This window comes from Chaetomium tenue (genome assembly GCF_020726465.1).
Source record: "Chaetomium tenue strain MPI-SDFR-AT-0079 chromosome Unknown F5144scaffold_4, whole genome shotgun sequence".
Classification (NCBI taxonomy): Eukaryota; Fungi; Ascomycota; class Sordariomycetes; order Sordariales; family Chaetomiaceae; genus Chaetomium; species Chaetomium tenue.
The window spans coordinates 672,731-691,853 of record NW_027117332.1 but is presented as its reverse complement, the minus strand read 5'-3'; the positions used below and the strand labels follow the sequence as shown (position 1 = coordinate 691,853).

Here is a 19,123-nt window from a genome sequence, read left to right as displayed (position 1 = left end):
AGGAGCGCCAGAGAGCCACAGTCAAGCCATACCGACCCCTGACATGACGTCTCAAACGGCCTCGGCCCTGCGAGTCATCCCGCCGCTTTAGCTCCATTGTGGTTAGCCAGTGGGCTGGCTTAGCTGGGCCCCCTTCTTTCAAGACTAGAAGAGCCTGTAGCAGCCACATGGCGAAACGGTCAACGAGTACCAAAACGGAGAAGATACTCGCCTGTATAGCACCTAGGCACATACAAGTTCGAGCAAAACCTGGTTCTAACCCTCCCCAGGCTTTCACCAGCCCCGAGAGACGTGCGTATCACTTGCGTCCTCGGACACCGATCTGCCAGCCACCCATCAAGCCACAACTAGCCGGCCCTTTGAAGCCACAACTTGGAACAAGCAGGCATACCCCCTTTAGATTTAAGTTACTAGGCGGCGGAGCCATCTTATGCAAGAAAATCCGCGTGTCCCTATTGGGGCGGGGAGGAAATATGAAGTCATCCCGTCTCGGTGTGGCAACTCTCGATCCAAGGGTCCTGTGGATCGAGAGCGGTTCTAGCTGAACAATCTTGCAAGCATGAACGCTCGACATCGAAACGCCCATCGGAAGAAATACAGGGCAATTGCCCAATGAGCACACGGATGCTCTGTCCGTTCCTCCCCTTCCTGACGTAAGTTCTTGTGAATGACGTTGAGAGATAGTCAGGTCTTCATGCAAGAGTTGTCGGCTCCTATGTCGTCAGTTCGTCTAAGTTCACCAGTAGAGACGAGATGTGCATAAAAGGATTAAATGATTGGAAGAACCCTCGGAGGGAAATGGTTCCTGTAACCTAGAACACACATCAGATCTACAAAAGTAACATCAGCCGAGCATACCAAGATCAACAGAACAACTTCCCTTGATACTACTACTAGTCTCATTTCATATTATACCATTTTAAGACAACCAATTCTCCACAATGAGTAACATCGCTCAGAAGAATGCGCCGCCCGGCTCCTGGCCCTGCAACAAGGGCGAGGCGGGCGACACGAACCAAATCGACACGGAGCCACGCTCGCCGCCAGCCGTGCCCGAGTATCAGGGCGGCGTTTTCAACGGCGGCAGCTCGGGCGACTGGTCCCAGAGTGGCGAGTACACTCACCGAGATCCCCAAGCCAAGGCCCGAGAGCAGCGGCGGGATCAGCAGGAAGGAGTGGAAGAAGAGCAGCAGGAGCCGATCCAGATGAAAGACGTCGAGCCGAAGCCTGTCGACGAGAATGAAGAGCACCAGGAAGTACTTGGCCAGGAGGAGGATGAGAAGAAGACGGCCAAAGAAGAGGATTTTGCTCCTGGCGTGGAACAGCAGTCTGAGCTGCAAGAGCCCAAAGCAACAGAGACCGGCGACGATGTCGAAGCCCCTGCTGAAGTTGGAACCGACCCTTCACTCACCGAAAAGGCCAAACAGGCATTCGACCAGGCCTCAGAGAACCAGCCAACCGACGAGGCGCGGAACTCATTCCTCAAGGCCGCCCGGACCAACTTGACCGTCCCCAAGTTTGGCTCTCCCAGACCCCAAGAGGAGGGAGAGGAGCAGAAGGCCCCTGAAGTCGAGGCGTCGGAGCCAGCCGACGATATCCCAGCCGAGGCTCAGGAAGCGGTGCAAACAGGCAAGGAGGAAGACAACATCCCCGCCACCGAGGACAAGACTACCACCGAACCCCAGGAAAAGAAGGCCACCGAGGGCGGAGAAGCTCCACCCGCCATCGAATCCCTAGAAGACAAGCAGCAACCCAGCACCGAAGAAGAACAAGCCAAACCCACCACCGAAGAAGAACCAGCCACCAAAGACGAGCCCGCCGCCGCGGAAGACGAACCCACCACCCAACCCGAGCCCGAGGCCGAACCCGCCCCCCAACCGGACCTCAGCATCCTCAAAGACGGCACCGTCAACAAAGGCGGCAACATCATCTCGCGCGACGGCACCGTCATCGGCCGCGTAACCTCCGGCGATCTCAAGCACCTCGTCGGCAAGAAAGTCGACGAGAACGGCGCCATCTGGAGCAGCAGCGGCAAGATCGTCGGGCAGGCCGAGACGATTCCCGACGCCGAGCGCGACGAGCTGCTGCGCGAGGCGGCGCCGTTTGAGAGCTTCCCCGATGCGGTGGTCGATAAGGAGGGGATGGTGCTGTCCGGGCCGGGGGGGGAGGTGGTGGGGCGGGTGGTGGAGGGGGAGAATAGTGTGTTGAGGGGGAAGGCGGTGGATGCGGATGGGGATGTTTTGGATAAGGTGGGGAATGTGGTGGGGAGGGCGGAGCGGTGGGAGCCGGAACCGGAGCCGGAACCGGAGCCGGAGCCGGAGGTGGATAAGTCGGTGTTGGCGGGGAAGAGGGTGAATAAGGCGGGGAATGTGGTGGATGGGAATGGGGCGATTTTTGGGAGGGTGGTGGAGGGGGATGTGAAGAGGATGGTTGGGAGGATGTGTGATAAGCAGGGGAATGTCCTCAGCGAGAGCGGTGATGTTCTTGGTAGGGCTGAGCTTGTCCCCGAGGGTGAGCGTGAGGGCTTGAAGGAAGGCCCCTTCGCTGAGCTCCAGGGCTGTACCGTTGCTAAGGATGGGACCATCGTCACGCCGGCTGGGGATATCGTCGGCAGACTGACTAGTGGCGACGGTAAGGTCCTGTTTGGCCGTGCTGTTGACGAGGACGGCGACATCCTCGACAAGAACGGCAACACGGTGGGCAAGGCCGAGCGCTGGGAGCCTGAGAAGGTGGAGCGCAAGAAGAACCCCATGTCTGGCCGCCGCGTTAACCGGGAGGGTAACGTCGTCGACGAAGACGGTAACCTGATCGGCAAGCTCACCTCGGGTGAGCTCACCATCTGCTCCGGAAAGGACATTGACGATGACGGAGACGTTGTCGACTACAAGGGCAACACCGTCGGCCACTGCTCCCTCCTCGAGGATATTCCCGAGGAACCTAAGGAGGAGGAGTCCCCAGAGGAGAAGGAGAAGCGCGAGCAGGCCGAGAAGGACAAGAAGCTCGCTGTGCAGATGTCCATCTGCATTGAGCAGTGTCTCGACAGCATCCGCCCCATCTGCAAGATGATCACCGAGGTAAGCTACCTCAAGATATTTACCCTCACAGTACCCACTAACAACAAGCACAGAAAATCGACAAGGCCGAGCGCACCCCCGAAGACGAGCGCGACGAGGAGGCGCTCGTGCAGGAAGTCCGGCCGCTCATCGAAGAAGGCGGGCGCATCCTCAACGAAGCCAAGGGCATCATCAAGGGGCTCGATCCCGAGGGCCGCATCTCGGCCAACGCCAAGCACAAGACGGCGGCGCGCGAGGCCACGCCCGAGGAGTACCACCTCGCCGAGGTCCTCAAGGACCTCACCGGCGACGTGACACAGTGCATCGACAACGCCAAGCGCAAGCTCGAGGACATGCCCCATGCGAAGAAGGAGCTGAACCCGCTCTGGGGTTTGTTGAATGAGCCGCTGTTCCAGATTTTGGCGGCTGTCGGCTTGTTGCTGGCTGGTGTGCTTAACCTTGTGGGCAGACTGGTAAGTCTTGTTTGAAGAGATTGGATGAGAGACACGATGCTAACTTTTGGATAGCTGAGTGGACTTGGACTTGGCGGCCTTGTCGATGGTTTACTTGGAACCCTTGGCCTGAACCGTGTCCTTGAGGGCCTTGGTCTCGGATCCTTTACTAAGAGCCTGAAGGGCGGTAAGAAAGGCGGCGGTGGACTGTTGGGTGGTGTGTTGGGTGGTTAAGCAAGTGACGAATTAAGCTGGAGTTTGTTTGACATTGAGTAATGTAGGGAGGTAATGGTAACTGGGGGAAAGTTTGTAATTGAACTGCAATTGTTAGCAATACTCTGATCTATGTATCTCGTTTCACTGCCTCGGCCTCCTCCTTGATATTCATCCCGACGAAGTCTCTACGCCCCTTTTCACTTCATACCCCCTGAACTGGAAATACTCCTTCATATCCGGATCATCCAGGACTGCCTCAACAATCTCGTTTTCCATCGTGACCACAAATTCGCAGCCCTCGTCGGTATCACTCCCAAACATGCGAGGTGGGTAGACCACAATTATCCCCTCGGATACGGCATCGAAAAAATGCCGGAAAGCGCAGGGCCGGGCAAAACCGAAATCAGCCTTCTCGCACACGGCAGCTAGCCGCCAGTCGGTGATAACCACCGTCAGGGGAGGGAACGAGTCAACCCTCGAAAACAGGCAGGTCTTGTCGCGAATGGGAGCCAGCATGGCAAGGGCCTGGTCCAGCGCCGCTTGGTCCATACTGTTGGTCATAGAGCGGATCTTAGTCGCCAGAAGGGAGAGAGGGACCGCGTCTCCTAGGGAGGCAATCTCCTTGATAGTGAGGGGACCCGGGTAGTTCGCTGAGATCGCTGCCCAGAACAAGTTGCGCTGCAGCCGGTTGGCCACGGGCGGGTCTGTTCGAGTCCGCATGTTGATGCCTTCGATCAGGGTGGGTGTTTCCTCAGGGTCCGGGCTGTAAAGAGCAACGCGATGCCGGGTGATGACGCGCCATAGAAGGGCTGAAAAGGCATCGTAAGTCGAAACCCAAGGGATAGTCTGATCTTGCCCGGCCGGCGTAGCGAGCCCCTTTAGCTCTTCAGCCTTGCTCTTGGGGAGGTGGAACAAGAGCGCAGCATGTTCGCGCAACAGAGGATGGCGCTCCGGGGACGTGGGACCGTCAACCTTTGATGCAGAGGGGACGTCTGACGCAGTGAACCGGGTTGCATCCAAGTTTGCAGAGTCCCATGAGGGAGGCGCGGTCCCGTTGACGATGGAATTGCAGTTGTCGGCTAGCTGATAGACGAAGTTGGCCCATCCCATCACGTCGTTGGAGTAGTGATGGGTGTTGGCGACAAAGATGAGCCCGCCAGTAATGAAGTTCGCCTGGAACGCCGAAACAACGGGCTTCGCGCTTGGGAAACACTCGGGTTTCTCGCCGTATGACATGCCCTCAACTACAAAACGGCCAGTGTCTCCGAGGGAGGACGAGGCAAAGTGAGCCCTCTCGATGTCCGACATGGAGGGTGTGTCGTCTTCTGCCTCGAAATATTTGACAACAAGTTTAACGGTGCTGTCTCGCTTCTTAACGAAGGAGTGGTCATCGTCGTCGTCGTTCTTTTCGATCGTCCCGACCAACTGCCTGCATTGTGCCAATGTCCTCTCCAGGCCCTCCTTCAAAACGGCAAGAGTCCGGGGCCTCTCTTCATCTTTCAGTTTAAAAAATAAAGCGTAACTGTTGTAGGTACAGGCAGCAAGGTAATCAAGGCTGGAGAACCTCGACCTCTCCACCTCCGGGTCGTTCTCCCAGCCCAGCGGGCGAAGTTGGTACTCCTCGGTTTCCGGCATGTTGAGCAGAGCAGAGCATAAAGGAGTTCAAGAGAACAAGTAAAGATCAGTTAATTCACAACTCACATCACCTCCTCTTTAATAACATTAAAATGCCCCCTGCTCACTCTCCTGGGCTCTCTGCTTCGCTGACCACCATATCAGCGCAGCGTTACATAGCCAAGCTGCCATGGCTCGTGGCTACCAAGACGGGAAAAAAAGGCCGATCATGGACCCATCAAAAGTACTGTGCAGATATTGTCAAAAAGGCCAGGTTCCAAGTGTACATACTTGGATGTAGATGCTCGATTTAGAGAAACGAAAAAGAAAATATCCGGAAGTTTAAAGGGCTTCGTTTTTAGCCCTCTTTACTCGGCGTTTGTTATCTGAATCTTGTTCCTCCATCTCTATTTTTTCCTGAATATTGCTTTTATTTTATCTTAGGTTCGGCCCTTTTTGGCTAGAGGGTGGTGCGTGCTGGAGGATGGGAAAAGCGTCGGGTCGGATTGGGGGCCTGCTCGTCCCCCGCTTCCCTTCCTCCAGGCTATTAATACTGGTACAATCGGGTTAGGGTTGTATCCCAACCCCAATCTAAATCACGTGCACACGCATCGCCAGACCGGGATCTCGCGTTCCACTTTCCCATTTCAGCCATCAATTCTTTAGCAGCCAATCCACGCTTCCTCGCGTTCCACACTTTCTGCATCATTGCGGGACGCATGTCTCATTGAATCTGGAACGTCTTATTTCAGGAACTGCTGCAGTGATCTGTAATTCTGGTATTTTCATTTTGACCCGAGTTAAACTGACTTGCAATGCCGCGTCAAACCAAGCGGCCCCGCGAGGTCGTCGATTTGACCGTTGGTGACGAGAACACCCGACCCGCCAAGTCACCGCGCCATGCTTCTGCGTCAAACAGGTCGCAACCCGCCGCACCTCAGGGTCAATCGTCATCCAGTGCGACCTCGGTACCGAATGCAACTCAAAGGCATCTTGAAAACGATGAGCCCGAACCCTCAACGCAGGATCTCACCCAAAGTGACGATGGCCCCCAACGAGAGTTGTATGGCTCTTTTGGTATGGTTTTGTTTGCGTTGCCCACTTTAGATGTCGCAAGTCTAACACTCTACAGACGGCAAAATTGTGGGTGTAAGATATTACAATGGCATGGCTACGGGTGGCGAAGTGGTGATCTGTAAAAGAGAGCCCTCGAATCAAGTGCGTTCGACATGTCTCGGTGCCGGCCTCCGCTCGCTCGGCTAACCCCGAAATCCCCAGTATGACCCAAATGCAATTCGGGTAGACAATGTACTCGGAAGACAGATCGGACACATCCCGAGAACAGTAGCTGAGAAGCTTGCTCCATACCTGGTACGTCCAGGTATTGCAATTATCCCCAGCCTGATGTAGGAGTGCTCACAGTCGTCAGGATAACAATGACATCACTATTGAAGCCATACTCACCGGCGAGAAGGGCTTTTACGATTGCCCCATTCGCATGTACATCTACGGAACCGGCGACGCCCTTGGCCGGGCCAGTCTGGAGGAGCGTCTGAAGAAAGACAAACTCGTCAAGGCCACACAGCTCAAGCAGACCCGAAAGGATAACGACCAACAACGGAAAGCTTTGGGTTTGAAGGCCGGCAGAAGTACTGCTGGGTTTGCGCCTGCTGAGAAAGAAGAGGTTTCTTTGGCGCAGCTGGCCCAGACCAGCCAAGCTGTCAACTTCCGTGCCGGCGGAGATATTGCCCAGAGTTTGGCCATGGATGAAGATCAGCTTGCCGGAATGCCTCAGGCCGAACAACCCGACAAAGTGTGCGCTAAGCTGCTGCCGTATCAGCTCCAAGGCCTTGCTTGGCTCACAGCGAAGGAGAACCCCGTGTTTCCGGAGCCAGGCTCCCCAGATTCTGTCCAGCTCTGGAAGCGCGATGCCAAAGGTCGATACGTCAACATTGCCACCAACTTTACCGTTGCGGCGCCCCCTGACCTCCTATCTGGCGGCATCCTAGCCGACGACATGGGCCTCGGTAAGACGCTTCAAGTCATCAGTCTGATTATGACCGGCGGGCCGGGGAGCACGCTCATCGTTGCGCCAGTTGGTGTGATGAGCAACTGGGAACAACAAATCAAGCGCCACGTCTTTGACGAACATCTACCTGAAGTGCTCGTCTATCATGGAGCCTCCCGGCAGACTGCCGCCAAGTCCTTGAAGAACTTTGGGGTTATCATCACAAGCTACAGCACCCTGACTAGCGACACAGCAATGGGCGGGCCCCTGTCCAAACTTGACTGGCGCCGGGTTGTTCTAGACGAAGGCCACACCATCCGCAACGCCAAAACAAAAGCGGCCGAGGCTGCCTGCAAGCTGAAGGCGAAATCAAGATGGGTTCTTACGGGAACTCCAATGTAAGCAAGCTTGAAGCGTGACCCACCTTTATCTTTAACTGACCAAAACATCTAGCGTCAACAATATCAAGGATCTTCACTCCCTTGTCAAGTTCCTCCATATTACAGGTGGCATTGAACAGTCTGATATTTTCAACACCGTCATTGCACGGCCGCTGGCGCTCGGGGAGACCCGCGCCGAGGCCTTGTTGCAGTCCCTCATGAAAGATGTCTGTCTCCGTCGGCGGAAGGACATGAAATTCGTCGACCTCAAACTTCCGGCCAAGACCGAATACATTCACCGTATTACCTTTTGGGCGGGCGAAAAGAAGAAATACGAGGCTTTGCTGTATGTATATGGCTCATGCCAGTAGCCTCTTGGGATGCCGCTAACACTGGACAGTTCCGAGGCCCAAGGCGCCCTGCAGGAATTTCAGAACAAGTCGAAGTTGGGCCAAAAGGGCAGATTTCAAGGCGTCCTCGAGAGACTCCTTCGCCTTCGCCAAACGTGTGTGCCTTTCCTCATTTTAACAGACCAGGGCTGACAAATACAGGTGCAACCACTGGACCTTATGTAAGGAGCGCATTACCGATCTTATGAAGCTCCTTGAGGAGGAGGGAACTGTCCTGCTCAATGACGAGAACCGTGCGCTCCTGCAACAAGCCCTTCAGCTCATAATCGAGAGCCAAGAGGAATGCCCTGTTTGCATGGAACACCTGACGGACCCGGTCATCACTCACTGCAAGCATTCATTCTGCCGTGCTTGTATCTCCAAGGTCATTGAGATACAGCACAAGTGCCCCATGTGCCGCGCCGAGCTGGCCGAGGACAAGCTGGTCGAACCGGCGCCTGAGCACTCTGCCGAAGACGAAGAGGAGAACCTTGACCCAGAGACAAAAAGCTCCAAGACGGAAGCACTGCTCAAGATTCTCCAGGCTACTCTGAAAAACGACGGATCCAAGGTGATCATCTTCTCTCAGTGGACATCGTTCCTGACCGTCATCCAACAGCAGTTAGACGAGGCCGGGTACACCTACACCCGCATCGACGGCAGCATGAATACGTCCAAACGCGATGCCGCGATTCGCGCTCTCGACCATGATCCCGCTACCCGCATTATGCTCGCCAGTCTGAGCGTGTGCAGTGTCGGACTGAACCTGGTCTCGGCTGACACAGTCGTTCTCGCCGACAGTTGGTGGGCCCCTGCCATCGAGGACCAGGCTGTTGACCGTGTCCATCGTTTGGGTCAAACCCGGCCCACGACGGTCTGGCGCCTGGTAATGGAGGGCACCGTCGAAGAGCGGGTGCTTGACATCCAAGGGGAAAAGAGAGAGCTTGTCAATAAGGCTTTCCAGGAGAAGCAGACCAAGCAGAAGAAGACGAAGGAGACACGAATGGCTGATATTCTGAAGTTGCTTGCCTAAAGTGGGATAGATTTTAGAAAGACGTAATTTGGGGATGCACCTGTACAGATATTTGCTATGGCAAGAGGAATGGAGCTATTCTGGTGCCCTACGGTTGTCACCAATACGCTATAACAGTTTATTTGTCAGACATGCCCACACAGAACCCCCGAGCAACATTATTCTGTCCGCATAGCTATACCAGCCTTTACGCTGCTTATAAACTTGGTACTGGTAACCTGGCGGAGACCGGACTGTTTCTGGAAGTAATTGGGGGCCGTCTGACAAATTCCGTGATCTCGGCGATATCCAACGGCAGACTGAGGTTTATGTCCGAAATTCCACGCCCGACAATGAATAGATATAATGACGCCATGTGTCTCCCTTATTTGGGGGCTGGTTTCTGAACCGAAGATTGTACTTCTCAAGTCCCCTTCACGATAAACCATACATTTTTCCCCCCAACCTACTTACCATTCACCGTTGCTACCATGGCTGCAACCATTCTTGTTGTTGGTGCTACTGGCAACACCGGTAGAGGAGTAGTTGAGACTCTTTCCAAGTTGCTGAAAACAAGCAGTGCTTTGTCCGGCAGCCGGATCCTCGCCCTAACACGATCCCTGGAAAACCCCGTGGCACAACGGCTTGCAGGCCTCCCGGGCGTCGAGTTCTTGGAACAGAACTGGGTGGAAATTACTGCCGACTGGTTACGCAAGCAAGGGGTCACCCGAGCCTTCATCGCATCCCACACCGAACCCAACCAGTTCCCCGAAGAATCGGGCTTCCACCTCGCAGCGCTCCAAGCAGGCGTCCAGTACGTCGTCCGCATCTCTACAGCGGCTGCAAACGTCCGGCCGGACTGCGTCGCCTACTACCCACGCACGCATTGGGCGGTCGAGTCTCTACTCAGCTCGCCCGAGTTCGCCGCCTTGCAGTGGACCTCGCTTCAGCCAAACCTCTTCGCCAACTTTGCTGTCGGTCCTGCTGCGGTGCTGATCAAGGAGTATCGCAAAACTGGGAAGCAGGACACGCTACGGCTGATGGTGCCAGAGCACGCCCCGCTGGCCATCATCGACCCATGGGAGATTGGTGTTCTGGCAGCTCACCTTCTTGCTGAAGCAGATCCCTCCCCGCACAACAAAGCGAGGTATGTTGTGAATGGGCCTGAGGATATTACTGGGCCACAGATTGTGAAGCTGGTGGAGGAGTATATTGGCACGCGGGTCGAGAATGTCAGTTTCGGGGATATGTCGTGGGTGGAGACCATGATTGCGGCAATGCCAGCAGCAAAGGGAGTCCTCCTGTCCGTGAAGCATTCTTTGGACTCCATAGAGGACGAAAAATGGTTGGCTTCCGCGACGAGCAGCGAGGTGTTGAAACTAGCTGCGCCGACCCGGACGGTCGCAGAGGCGTTGAAGGACTTGTTGGAGGAGTAACTTGGAAGGCATATGATATGATTGTTGTTGAGCACGGAAGCTGATCCTCCTGGGATTCTATCACGTTATGTACAAGGACGTAACTGTGCCATGCGGCTTTGTATGTTACAGTAAATGGGAAATGAACCGTTGTGTTTAGCTATAAGTGCTACCGTTAAATTTCCCAACCTCGTAGTTTGTAATTCCTTCTGTAGAGACTCTAGACGACAGCCCTAGGAAGTTAAACGAAGCCTTCTGTCCTCGTTTTCTACACAAAACACAAACACAGAAACAGCAAAAGAGCGAAAGAGACGGACACCACTCTCCAACTACCCCCTTCACACTCACACCCCCCTTCTGGCAACCCCGAAGCTAGGTAAAGCCATGCGTCAAAAAGTTCAACATTGTTGGCTAAGCAACCACAGGTTTAACATAATAATACACGCTTGATACTATCCTCTAACCGCTCTTTAAACATTGTAAACAGCGGTAGAGATGAAAGGGGAAGAACCGAACAAGTAGAGGGACCGAGCCCATATCAGAAGCGAAAAGCATTGTCAGGGCATGCTTCGTAAGAATCGAACCGACAGCCAAGCCGTCATCACCACCACACCACGAAACCCACCAACTCAAGAAAAAAACGAATCACATCGTCCATCCTACTCAGGGCAACGCCGCCCTCCTCCCCTCCAACCCACGACACCGCACCCTCTTCCCACCCTCCAACCCCGACGTCTCAGCCGCACCCGCACCCCCAGAAACCGGCGTCGGCGACCCCCCAACACCACCACCACCACCCTCCGTCCCCCTCTGCCCCGCATTCACCGCCTCCGGCAACCTGCCCCCCGGAATCGGTGCATCCACCCCCTCCCCCAGCCCCTCCACCACCGGCGGCCCGCGCACGCTGCCCGCCCCACACCCGTCCGACACCACCGTGCACACGCGCTCCTCCCACACCTTGCACCCCTTGCTGCCCGACGGCGGCGCGCTGTCGTAGCACGCCTCCAGCTGCGTCCAGCAATCCTCCGCCGACGCCCAGCACCCGGCTTCGTCGGTGTAGGCGGGGAGGGCGGAGGCGCACCAGTTGGCGTTTTTGAGGACGCAGGTGGGGGGGACGAGGCCTGAGGATTGTTGGCGGCGGGTTTGGCGGTTGCGGTTGCTGGGGGTGGGTGAGGTGGGGAAGAAGATGGCGGGGCCGGGGATGGGGTAGGTGGATGCGTCGGCCGTGTAGACGTTGAAGGTCAGGCCTGGGTCGGCCGGGTCGCTGATGTGGCCGGGGATGGGGACGGTTTTGTCCGAGGGGATGGGGGAGTCCGAGGGGCCCTCGATGGCGAGCTGGGCGCAGCCGACGTAAAACTGGGCGTCGGTCTTGTCGTTGGTGACGTTTTGCAGGGTGATGATCTCGTGCCGTGCGAGGTAGGAGCCTGTGGGGAGGCCGGAGGGTAGGTTGATGCTGAGCAGGCCGTTGTTGTCGATGAGTTTCTCTGTTGCCCACTTGCCCGCTGCGGTGTCGAAGCCCTCGTCCCAGATCTTGAACCAGCCTTTTCCGGCGGCCGAGTCGGATTGCATGTCGGAAACTTGTTTGAGGTAGATGGCCATGGGCCCGACATGGGACGGGTCGATGGACCCGGGCTGCGCGGCGTCGGCCCACTCGCGAAACTCGAGGGTCAGCTTGGCGCCGGCCGGCGCCGGGCACGAGAAGGCCACGGCGTTTTGTCCATCCCGTCCTAGAAATTCGTGTTAAATCGTGAGAAGAACATGGTAGTCAAGGGCACGCGACTTACCACAAGCCATGTCTTCGGAGTCGAGCCCGCCTGCAAGAGGGTGGGTGGCAAGATTGCCCTCCTTTGCCATACGGATGCAGGTGCCATCACCCTGGTTTACATCGTTGATGAAAAGCGTGGTGAATGCAGTATGCGCTGCTGAAAAGGGGGCGAGACTGGTTGCCAGACCGAGCGCGAAAAGAAAAGGGGAGTGCATCGTGGATCCCAGATTGCACCGGCCAGCCCTTGAGCGAAAGAAAGATAGCAATAAAATATCCCTGCCGGTTTGAACGAAGGAGTAACCTTCCTCCAGGGAAGAATTTATGTTTCCTTTCCTGGGGAAACGGACGCGAGGAAATGGGTATCCGAAAGGGGGGTTCCACGAAGGGACTCGAAGGAGTGGCTAGAATTTAAAGCTGATGAAACTGGAAGAGAGATCATGTGGAGCCCTGCAAGCAGGGCAAACAGAGTTCAGACTGAATATTACCTCTGGTCTCTTATATGAGAAGAGCAGTCAGTCGTAAAAGGGGGCCGAACACAGGAGGCCAGTTCCAAGCAGCCGGAATAGAAACAAAAGGAGGGGGGTAATGAAAGGCGCGGAGGTTCTCACTTAGAGAGCAAACAGCTAAGTAAGCATTCCTTAATTAAAGCCCCAAACCGAAACAAGACAGTTGACAAGAGAAAGCAAAACTGATCAGTCGCAAAAATAAAGTATGTTTCCAACTCCATACTCCCCCTGGCGAGACACCCTGCCAGGGGTTGCGCCGACTTTCATCATCTGTGCCGCATTCCCCGGATCTCACTCAGAAAATCGGCATGTCTTAGTGGCCCAGGAATTAATAGACGAAAGCACCCGCCCAGCTGGCCCTGCATGCTGCGGTTTGAGATAGAGGAATTTGCCGCTCGCTGCGTGTAACGTATCACAAAGGGGCTTGACATCAGTCGGCGCGACCTCACCCTTTGGCCCGGCCGGACCCGACTCTGCAACTCGGGAATAGGTATGAGCCTAGGGGTACCATGCAGGTGGATCATCGACTGCACCGAGTCTCGGGTGGTTTGCCGCTTGCCGCCTCACACTTTCGCGCGCAATGTGAGGACGGCGGTTAGAGAGCGAGTCAGGGGCTTCGGCGTTTGTCAACAACTGAGTTTGTTTGAAACGAAACAATTTGCTGCCAATTACCGGGGGCCGTCATGCAAGACATCTGACAGGTAATAACTTTGTGGCACGGCATCGCTATCATTAGCTCAGATACTGAAATTTGAAGAGTACGGACATGAACGCAACCGCCGTACTGGGTTTTTCTATCATGGCGCCACCGGTGAGTTCGTCATGTTTTGGCATTGTTCAAGGCGGCCAACTGCCAAGCTTCATGTTTGCTAGCAGAGCAAAGCGAAACGGGCAGTGAGTAAAAAGGCTGTTGGGATCGAAGCCCTTCGCAACGACATCCAAAAGGCGCATAGGGCTCCGAACCACCCACTATTTACCCAGCCTCGCACGATCCAAATCACGATGGCACAGCCCGCAGCTGGGACTGTGCCAGCGAGAGACATTGGCCGGATGGTTGAGCAGAACTGCAGCGCGCACCCAACTCAACAGAACCAGGCAACCAGACGAAGAAATGGCAGGAGTGGAGAGGGTTCTATTGCTTCAGTCTGGCACCAAGCCAAACCAAGGAGATGCACCCGAACCGCCTGTTCGATATCTGCGAAATTGCCCAGGTCACCAGATTACGCCGTTGAATGCAGCCGACGACTATTCGCCCTTTGAGATGTCGTACAGGTTTGGTGGATTTGATACATTATATGGTACACATTCGTTGCTTCGTGGGTATCTATTTTCGCTCCATCTCTTTTTACTCGTTGATCTTGGCCAGGATCCTGTGAGGGGCCGTGTTAGTCCCAGGCTGCTCCTCGTACAATAATGCGCTGTGGGGAGACTTACTCGCTGTCCCGGAAGAGGTGGTACTCCTCCTCGCCAACCTTAACGGGCGAGCCGCCGTACTGTATGCGGTGTTAGCGCCCTTGCCACAGCCGCCATATGCTCCTTAGACTATCCGATGTATCCACGTACCTGAGGAATGAGAACCTTGTCGCCGGCGTTGACGCCCATGGGGACGCGCTTGCCGTCACGGTCGAGGGCGCCGGGGCCGACGGCGAGCACCTTGGCCTCGTTGAGTTCTTTGACGCTCGACTCGGGAAGGAAGATGCCGCTGGCGGTCTTAGCCTCGGCCTTGACACGCTGCACGAGCACGCGGTCGAGGAGCGGGACGAGCGCCTTAATGCTGCGGAGAGAGGTGGCCTGTGATGAATGAAGGTCAGCCAGTGCCTCTGTGGTCGGTCGGATGGAGGCGGGTTCTGGCGGCATTAATGCGTTTCGAACATCTGCGCTGTCGAGCCGAGAGCTCCCGCGAGAGCTTCTGGCAGCGTCATCGAGTAGCGGGGAGGGGTCCACTCACCATTGTGAAAGAGTTGGGCGTTGACTGAGGAGTACAACTGAATGTATTGCGTTGGTTCGAGGAAGTGATGAGTCTGGCGAGAGAAAAATCGGGAGAGTATGCGGGCAGGTGAGGAAGCTCCGTTTTCAATCGGTAGGAAAGCGGATCACGATCCGGAGAGCTTCCAAGAACATCTAGAATATCGCCAAATTTTTACTGGGTCCCGGACGCCCGGCGCCAATTGGCTATCGGAGCGCTTTTCCCCCACAACAGTGATGTTTTGGGGAGTGTGATTGGTTGAACGAAGCCGAGTTTGACTGTAACGCCGGACAACAACCTCAGCCGCCCATCATCGACACCACAAACCGAACCGTTGTGATAGGTCGTAAGAGGGGAGACAGTTATGGGATGAGAGGCCTTAGGGAGCCACCTTAGAGGGGTGATGGCTAGTACCTATTGAACAACAGAATTCCCACGCACTATCTCTTGGTGAACTGCCTTGTTACAAACAACCGTTCAAGGCTTCCTCTCCATTGTTGCCCGGGCACCAACCCCTCTATTTTTGCCCCTGAAATCAGCATGTTGACATGAGTTTAATTCTTATTAACAATGAAACGATACTCATCCTATTTAGCTTACAAACATACCTGCTTCCCAAAACATTATAAGCTACCTTCGGTCGACGAAAGACGGGATATCGCAAGGAATTAACTCAATCTCTTGTTTTACTGTGATTCTCCAACGACGCCAATTCTCATATCCCTTGTATCTCGCTACCCCAAGATGACATTCCCAAAACTATGCTAAACTGCCCCCATTATATTACGGCAACCTCTGCATGCCCCGACGGAGGATCCCAATCTATATGCACCCGCTCAAAACTCACGCCCAATCCCACCTGAGATGCCAACGCTCTAGACAAAATCATCAAATGAGGACCGCCCACTATCCTCAAGCTGCCATATCCTGCAGGGCATAATAACAACCATAATAACGACCATGATACCGACCATCGACTTCCTTCCGTTGATTCGCCCTCCTGCACCGCCTCTAAGTTTTCCCTAAGACTTAGCAGGCGTTGCAGGCGGCTCCAACACATGCTTATGGTCGTCGGCATTCACCACATGCCCGCCTTCCTGTCGGCAGATGACCGTGTCCGCCGCCCAGGGGTCGTCCAATATGTCGGCCATGGTGGCTCGCTTCTTGGGATCCAGCTCCAGCATCCGCCCAATGATGTGTCTGCTCTCCCGAGGGAGCAGGCGGAGGATGCGCCACGGGCCTCGGATCACCTCCTTCTTCTCTCCGGACGGGTTCTGCGAGCTGCCTTCGTTTCCGGTAGCCGATGCCGTAGCTGAAGGCCGCTCAGCCTTACTCGACTCTTCGCGATTCACTGCCTTGTTGGCGTCGCTACGAAGGGCTTGCGGGTCAAAGTCGCGAGCCGGGATGTCGTTCAGTGCTGAGGTAGAACTCGCGGGCGGAAGGAGGAGCTTCTTAGGGTCGTGGCCGGGCGTCGGATCCGCGGCGAAGAGCTTGAACGAGTTGTCGGACAACCTGGGGAGCTTCCACGGAAACCGCCTAAGGGTCATGCAGCAGTAGATGATTGCCAACGACCAAATATCGACCGCTTGTGGGTCATATTTCTTCTCGTCGTACACTTCGGGTGCGAGGTACGGATCGGAGCCAACGATGCCTGTGTTACTGTCAGTTCCGCGTTTCCGCCGACGCTTCGAGTGACCAACTCACCGGTTGCAGGTACGATACTGGTTTCAAACGGGTATTTGAACACATGGGCACTCCCGAAATCAATAATCTTCATAATCCCGTGTTCGCTGACGACCACATTGTCGAGTTTGAGATCGCGGTGCGCCAAACCCATGCTGTGGAGATACGTGACACCGCTGAGGATCTGCAAGAAACAGCAGCTGACCTCCTCCCGGGACATTTTGCCAGTCATGACGATGGCAAAGAGATCGAATGGGGCGTACTCCATCACCTCGTACCACTTGCCCTTCTCCTGAACGATATCGAGCGTTTCGATGATGTTGCCATGATGCAGCGAAGAGCCCATGCAGTACTCGGCCGTCAGTTTCTTCACGTACTCGCGCTCTGTTTCGTACGAGTGCCGCGGCCGGAACTCCTTGACGGCAAAGACGACACCATCTTCAGGACGCTTCATCAGCCTCACCGAACCGCCCGCACCGGCACCCAACACTTTCCCAAGCTTCCCATACTTGGCAGAGAGGCCATGATCGTCTCCGAAGGGGATCTGCGCTGATTTGGAACTCGGTGGTGTCTTGCCGCCGGACCGAATGGACGATGCCGGCGATGCCGTCCGTTTCGCCTTGCTGCCGGTGCCCAGTTTGAAGAAGCGTTTCAAATCGGCCATCGAGCTGTTCCTACTATGGACAAGGCTTTCGTCCGACTGCCGTTTCTCGCCCAACGCCCTCGGCAGACTAAGCGTCGACGAGCTGGGTGAAGCACCTGGTTTCTTCTTCCTGGAGAATATGAAGCGCGAATCAATACCCTTCTGTGCTTGCCGCTTACTCGCAGCGTATGGATCATCCGAGTCTCCCGGCGGTGGGGCTTGACGAGAATAAAACAGCGAGGCGGCTGCCGCTCGCGAGGGACTACTATCGCGTGACGGCGGCACCGAGCTGGCAGGTGAGTTCGAACCGCTTCCAGCACCGACCGAAAATAAACCCCTCCGGTGGCTGCCGAGCGTTGCTTGTGTGCTTTCTCTGCCGTCGGAAGTCGCGGGTCTCCGCGAGATTCGTTCACGGTCCGCTGACATGTGGTGCGGAACCGCCAACCGAGATGAACCGGCCGACAGCGGTTCATGGGTCGAGTCTTGAGGGGTGATGACATCAGGTGCCCGGCCTAGCCGCTCGCGGTCGCCAACAGGCTCTCGTTTTAACCCGCCTTCGGTGGTGTCTGTCCCAGCTGGTGTAAGAGGTGGCGAGTGAATATCCGCGCTTCGTCGGCTAGCGCCCAGGCGCGGCGAGCCATGGGCAGTCGAACTTCGGGTGGGTTGTCGGCTCGGTTCCCGGGACTCTTCGTCACGAGAAATGGTCTAGAAACAATTGTCAGTTGGATATCATTGGCGGAATTCAGTGTGCTCGGCGCAGCTGAAACGAGTCGCCGGCTTCAATAAGAACAAAGGACAAGCCAGATGCAATCCCAATGCGACCAACCACCCAAGACACAGCAAAAACAAGACGCCCACCGTCATCACCGCTGACGAAAGGGCCGATTGCGGACGTTGCGTGGTGAAATACGTACCCTCGAAGGGGGTAACGAAACGGGTTCGTATGAAAATATGTTCATTCTGCGCTCCTGAAGCGGGCAGGTCCTCAACCGGTCGGAAAGCTGGCGGATATCCTCAGAAGTCACCTGGCCGGGGTTCCCAAGAGGGTTGCCGTTCGCCAGTGGTAGACTCGTTGAAGTGGCATTATCGGGCGCAATCTCTTCAATGGTAGACTTGAACCGGACTTGTGATTGTTGGTTGTTTTGGTCATCTGTTGCGACCCCGGTAGTGTCTGAATTTGGCAGTTAGCGTTAGCAACAAGGTTTGCGATCGCTTCAGTCAAACGGGTCCGGTGGCGGTTGGCAGACTTCTGTTTGCGTCTAGCGAGGGGTAGCGCTTTTTCTTACCTTCTGTTCGGAGCTCCCGATCTTGGGGATTCGTCGCCATCTTGACCACCAGGGGCTCGAACGAAGCCGTAATCGATGGTTCCTTCGCGAAGATAAAGCGGTGACGGGCGCACGTAGGGATCGTGTAGAATGCAAACAGCAAGAAAAAAAAACAGCAACTGGTCTGAAAGATGACGGCTGCTTGGGCAGCGTGCAAACGAAGCCGCTCCGACGTGGTGGGGCTTAGCTACTTGGCAGGTACATCATGCAGGGCGTTGGCGGGCCGAATGTTGGCTGAAATCTGCGGGAGGCGCGGGTACCGTGAAGGGCCGTTGTTGTAGACCCAGGCCAGGCCCGGCCTTCGTCAGCACTGGGGTTCCTGGGGACGGTTATTTCCGGGTCCCCTGGCTGGCAGGCTTTTCCTGCGGTGTTGTCTTAAATCACAATGACACAATGACTCGCGACAAGACCTCAAGCATCGGACGCATTTTGACGGCATTAATCCATGTTTGAGCCAAAAGAGGGGTTCTTCGGAGGGGCCTAGCCGTGTTGTCTCCGAGGATCCCGGAAGGCTGAAGGCGGAATCTTGGTGGGTTCCATCCATTTATTCCATCAACCCGCTGATGAGATTGGTGGCCCGACATCGGGAAACTCGCTTTCAAAACGAGCCAGGCGTGCACGTGCAACTAGAGGCGACAACTGATAAAGATGCATCTGTGATTCGGCTGCATCTGCGGTGCAGGTTCGGCCTTCGGC

At 55.6% G+C, this 19,123-nt stretch overlaps 7 protein-coding genes across 7 annotated transcripts; 3 read left to right on the top strand and 4 right to left on the bottom strand.

Annotated features, from left to right (window-relative positions):
• Nucleotides 1-764: 764 nt before the first annotated feature.
• On the top strand, nt 765-3,814 carry F5144DRAFT_648102 (uncharacterized protein). The gene is made up of 3 exons (XM_066792944.1): nt 765-3,074; nt 3,128-3,526; nt 3,581-3,814. The coding sequence occupies exons 1-3, from the start codon at nt 942-944 to the stop codon at nt 3,737-3,739; spliced, it is 2,691 nt and encodes an 896-aa protein (XP_066642578.1). The 5' UTR covers nt 765-941; the 3' UTR covers nt 3,740-3,814.
• On the bottom strand, nt 3,555-5,563 carry F5144DRAFT_218791 (transferase). The gene has a single exon (XM_066783117.1). It carries the CDS (start codon nt 5,354-5,356, stop codon nt 3,890-3,892), a length of 1,467 nt encoding a protein of 488 aa, XP_066642577.1. The 5' UTR covers nt 5,357-5,563; the 3' UTR covers nt 3,555-3,889.
• Nucleotides 5,564-5,992: 429 nt separating this feature from the next.
• On the top strand, nt 5,993-9,379 carry F5144DRAFT_571073 (SNF2 family N-terminal domain-containing protein). The gene is made up of 7 exons (XM_066788812.1): nt 5,993-6,412; nt 6,468-6,553; nt 6,614-6,706; nt 6,765-7,741; nt 7,797-8,069; nt 8,124-8,228; nt 8,275-9,379. The coding sequence occupies exons 1-7, from the start codon at nt 6,151-6,153 to the stop codon at nt 9,143-9,145; spliced, it is 2,667 nt and encodes an 888-aa protein (XP_066642576.1). The 5' UTR covers nt 5,993-6,150; the 3' UTR covers nt 9,146-9,379.
• Nucleotides 9,380-9,473: 94 nt separating this feature from the next.
• On the top strand, nt 9,474-10,719 carry F5144DRAFT_571072 (uncharacterized protein). The gene has a single exon (XM_066788811.1). The coding sequence runs from the start codon at nt 9,616-9,618 to the stop codon at nt 10,558-10,560; it is 945 nt and encodes a 314-aa protein (XP_066642575.1). The 5' UTR covers nt 9,474-9,615; the 3' UTR covers nt 10,561-10,719.
• Nucleotides 10,720-10,727: 8 nt separating this feature from the next.
• Nucleotides 10,728-12,797, bottom strand: F5144DRAFT_218620 (glycoside hydrolase family 61 protein). The gene is made up of 2 exons (XM_066783116.1): nt 12,324-12,797; nt 10,728-12,266 (listed from the first exon to the last, which is right to left on the bottom strand). The coding sequence occupies exons 1-2, from the start codon at nt 12,517-12,519 to the stop codon at nt 11,203-11,205; spliced, it is 1,260 nt and encodes a 419-aa protein (XP_066642574.1). The 5' UTR covers nt 12,520-12,797; the 3' UTR covers nt 10,728-11,202.
• A 1,358-nt stretch (nt 12,798-14,155) lies between these two features.
• Nucleotides 14,156-14,667, bottom strand: F5144DRAFT_602253 (chaperonin 10-like protein; the record flags this gene model as incomplete). The annotated part of the gene is made up of 3 exons (XM_066791191.1): nt 14,156-14,180; nt 14,245-14,303; nt 14,374-14,667. The coding sequence occupies 3 exons, from the start codon at nt 14,665-14,667 to the stop codon at nt 14,156-14,158; spliced, it is 378 nt and encodes a 125-aa protein (XP_066642573.1).
• A 1,131-nt stretch (nt 14,668-15,798) lies between these two features.
• On the bottom strand, nt 15,799-18,428 carry F5144DRAFT_489520 (kinase-like domain-containing protein; the record flags this gene model as incomplete). The annotated part of the gene is made up of 4 exons (XM_066785734.1): nt 15,799-16,427; nt 16,481-17,807; nt 18,017-18,273; nt 18,389-18,428. The coding sequence occupies 4 exons, from the start codon at nt 18,426-18,428 to the stop codon at nt 15,799-15,801; spliced, it is 2,253 nt and encodes a 750-aa protein (XP_066642572.1).
• Nucleotides 18,429-19,123: the final 695 nt, after the last annotated feature.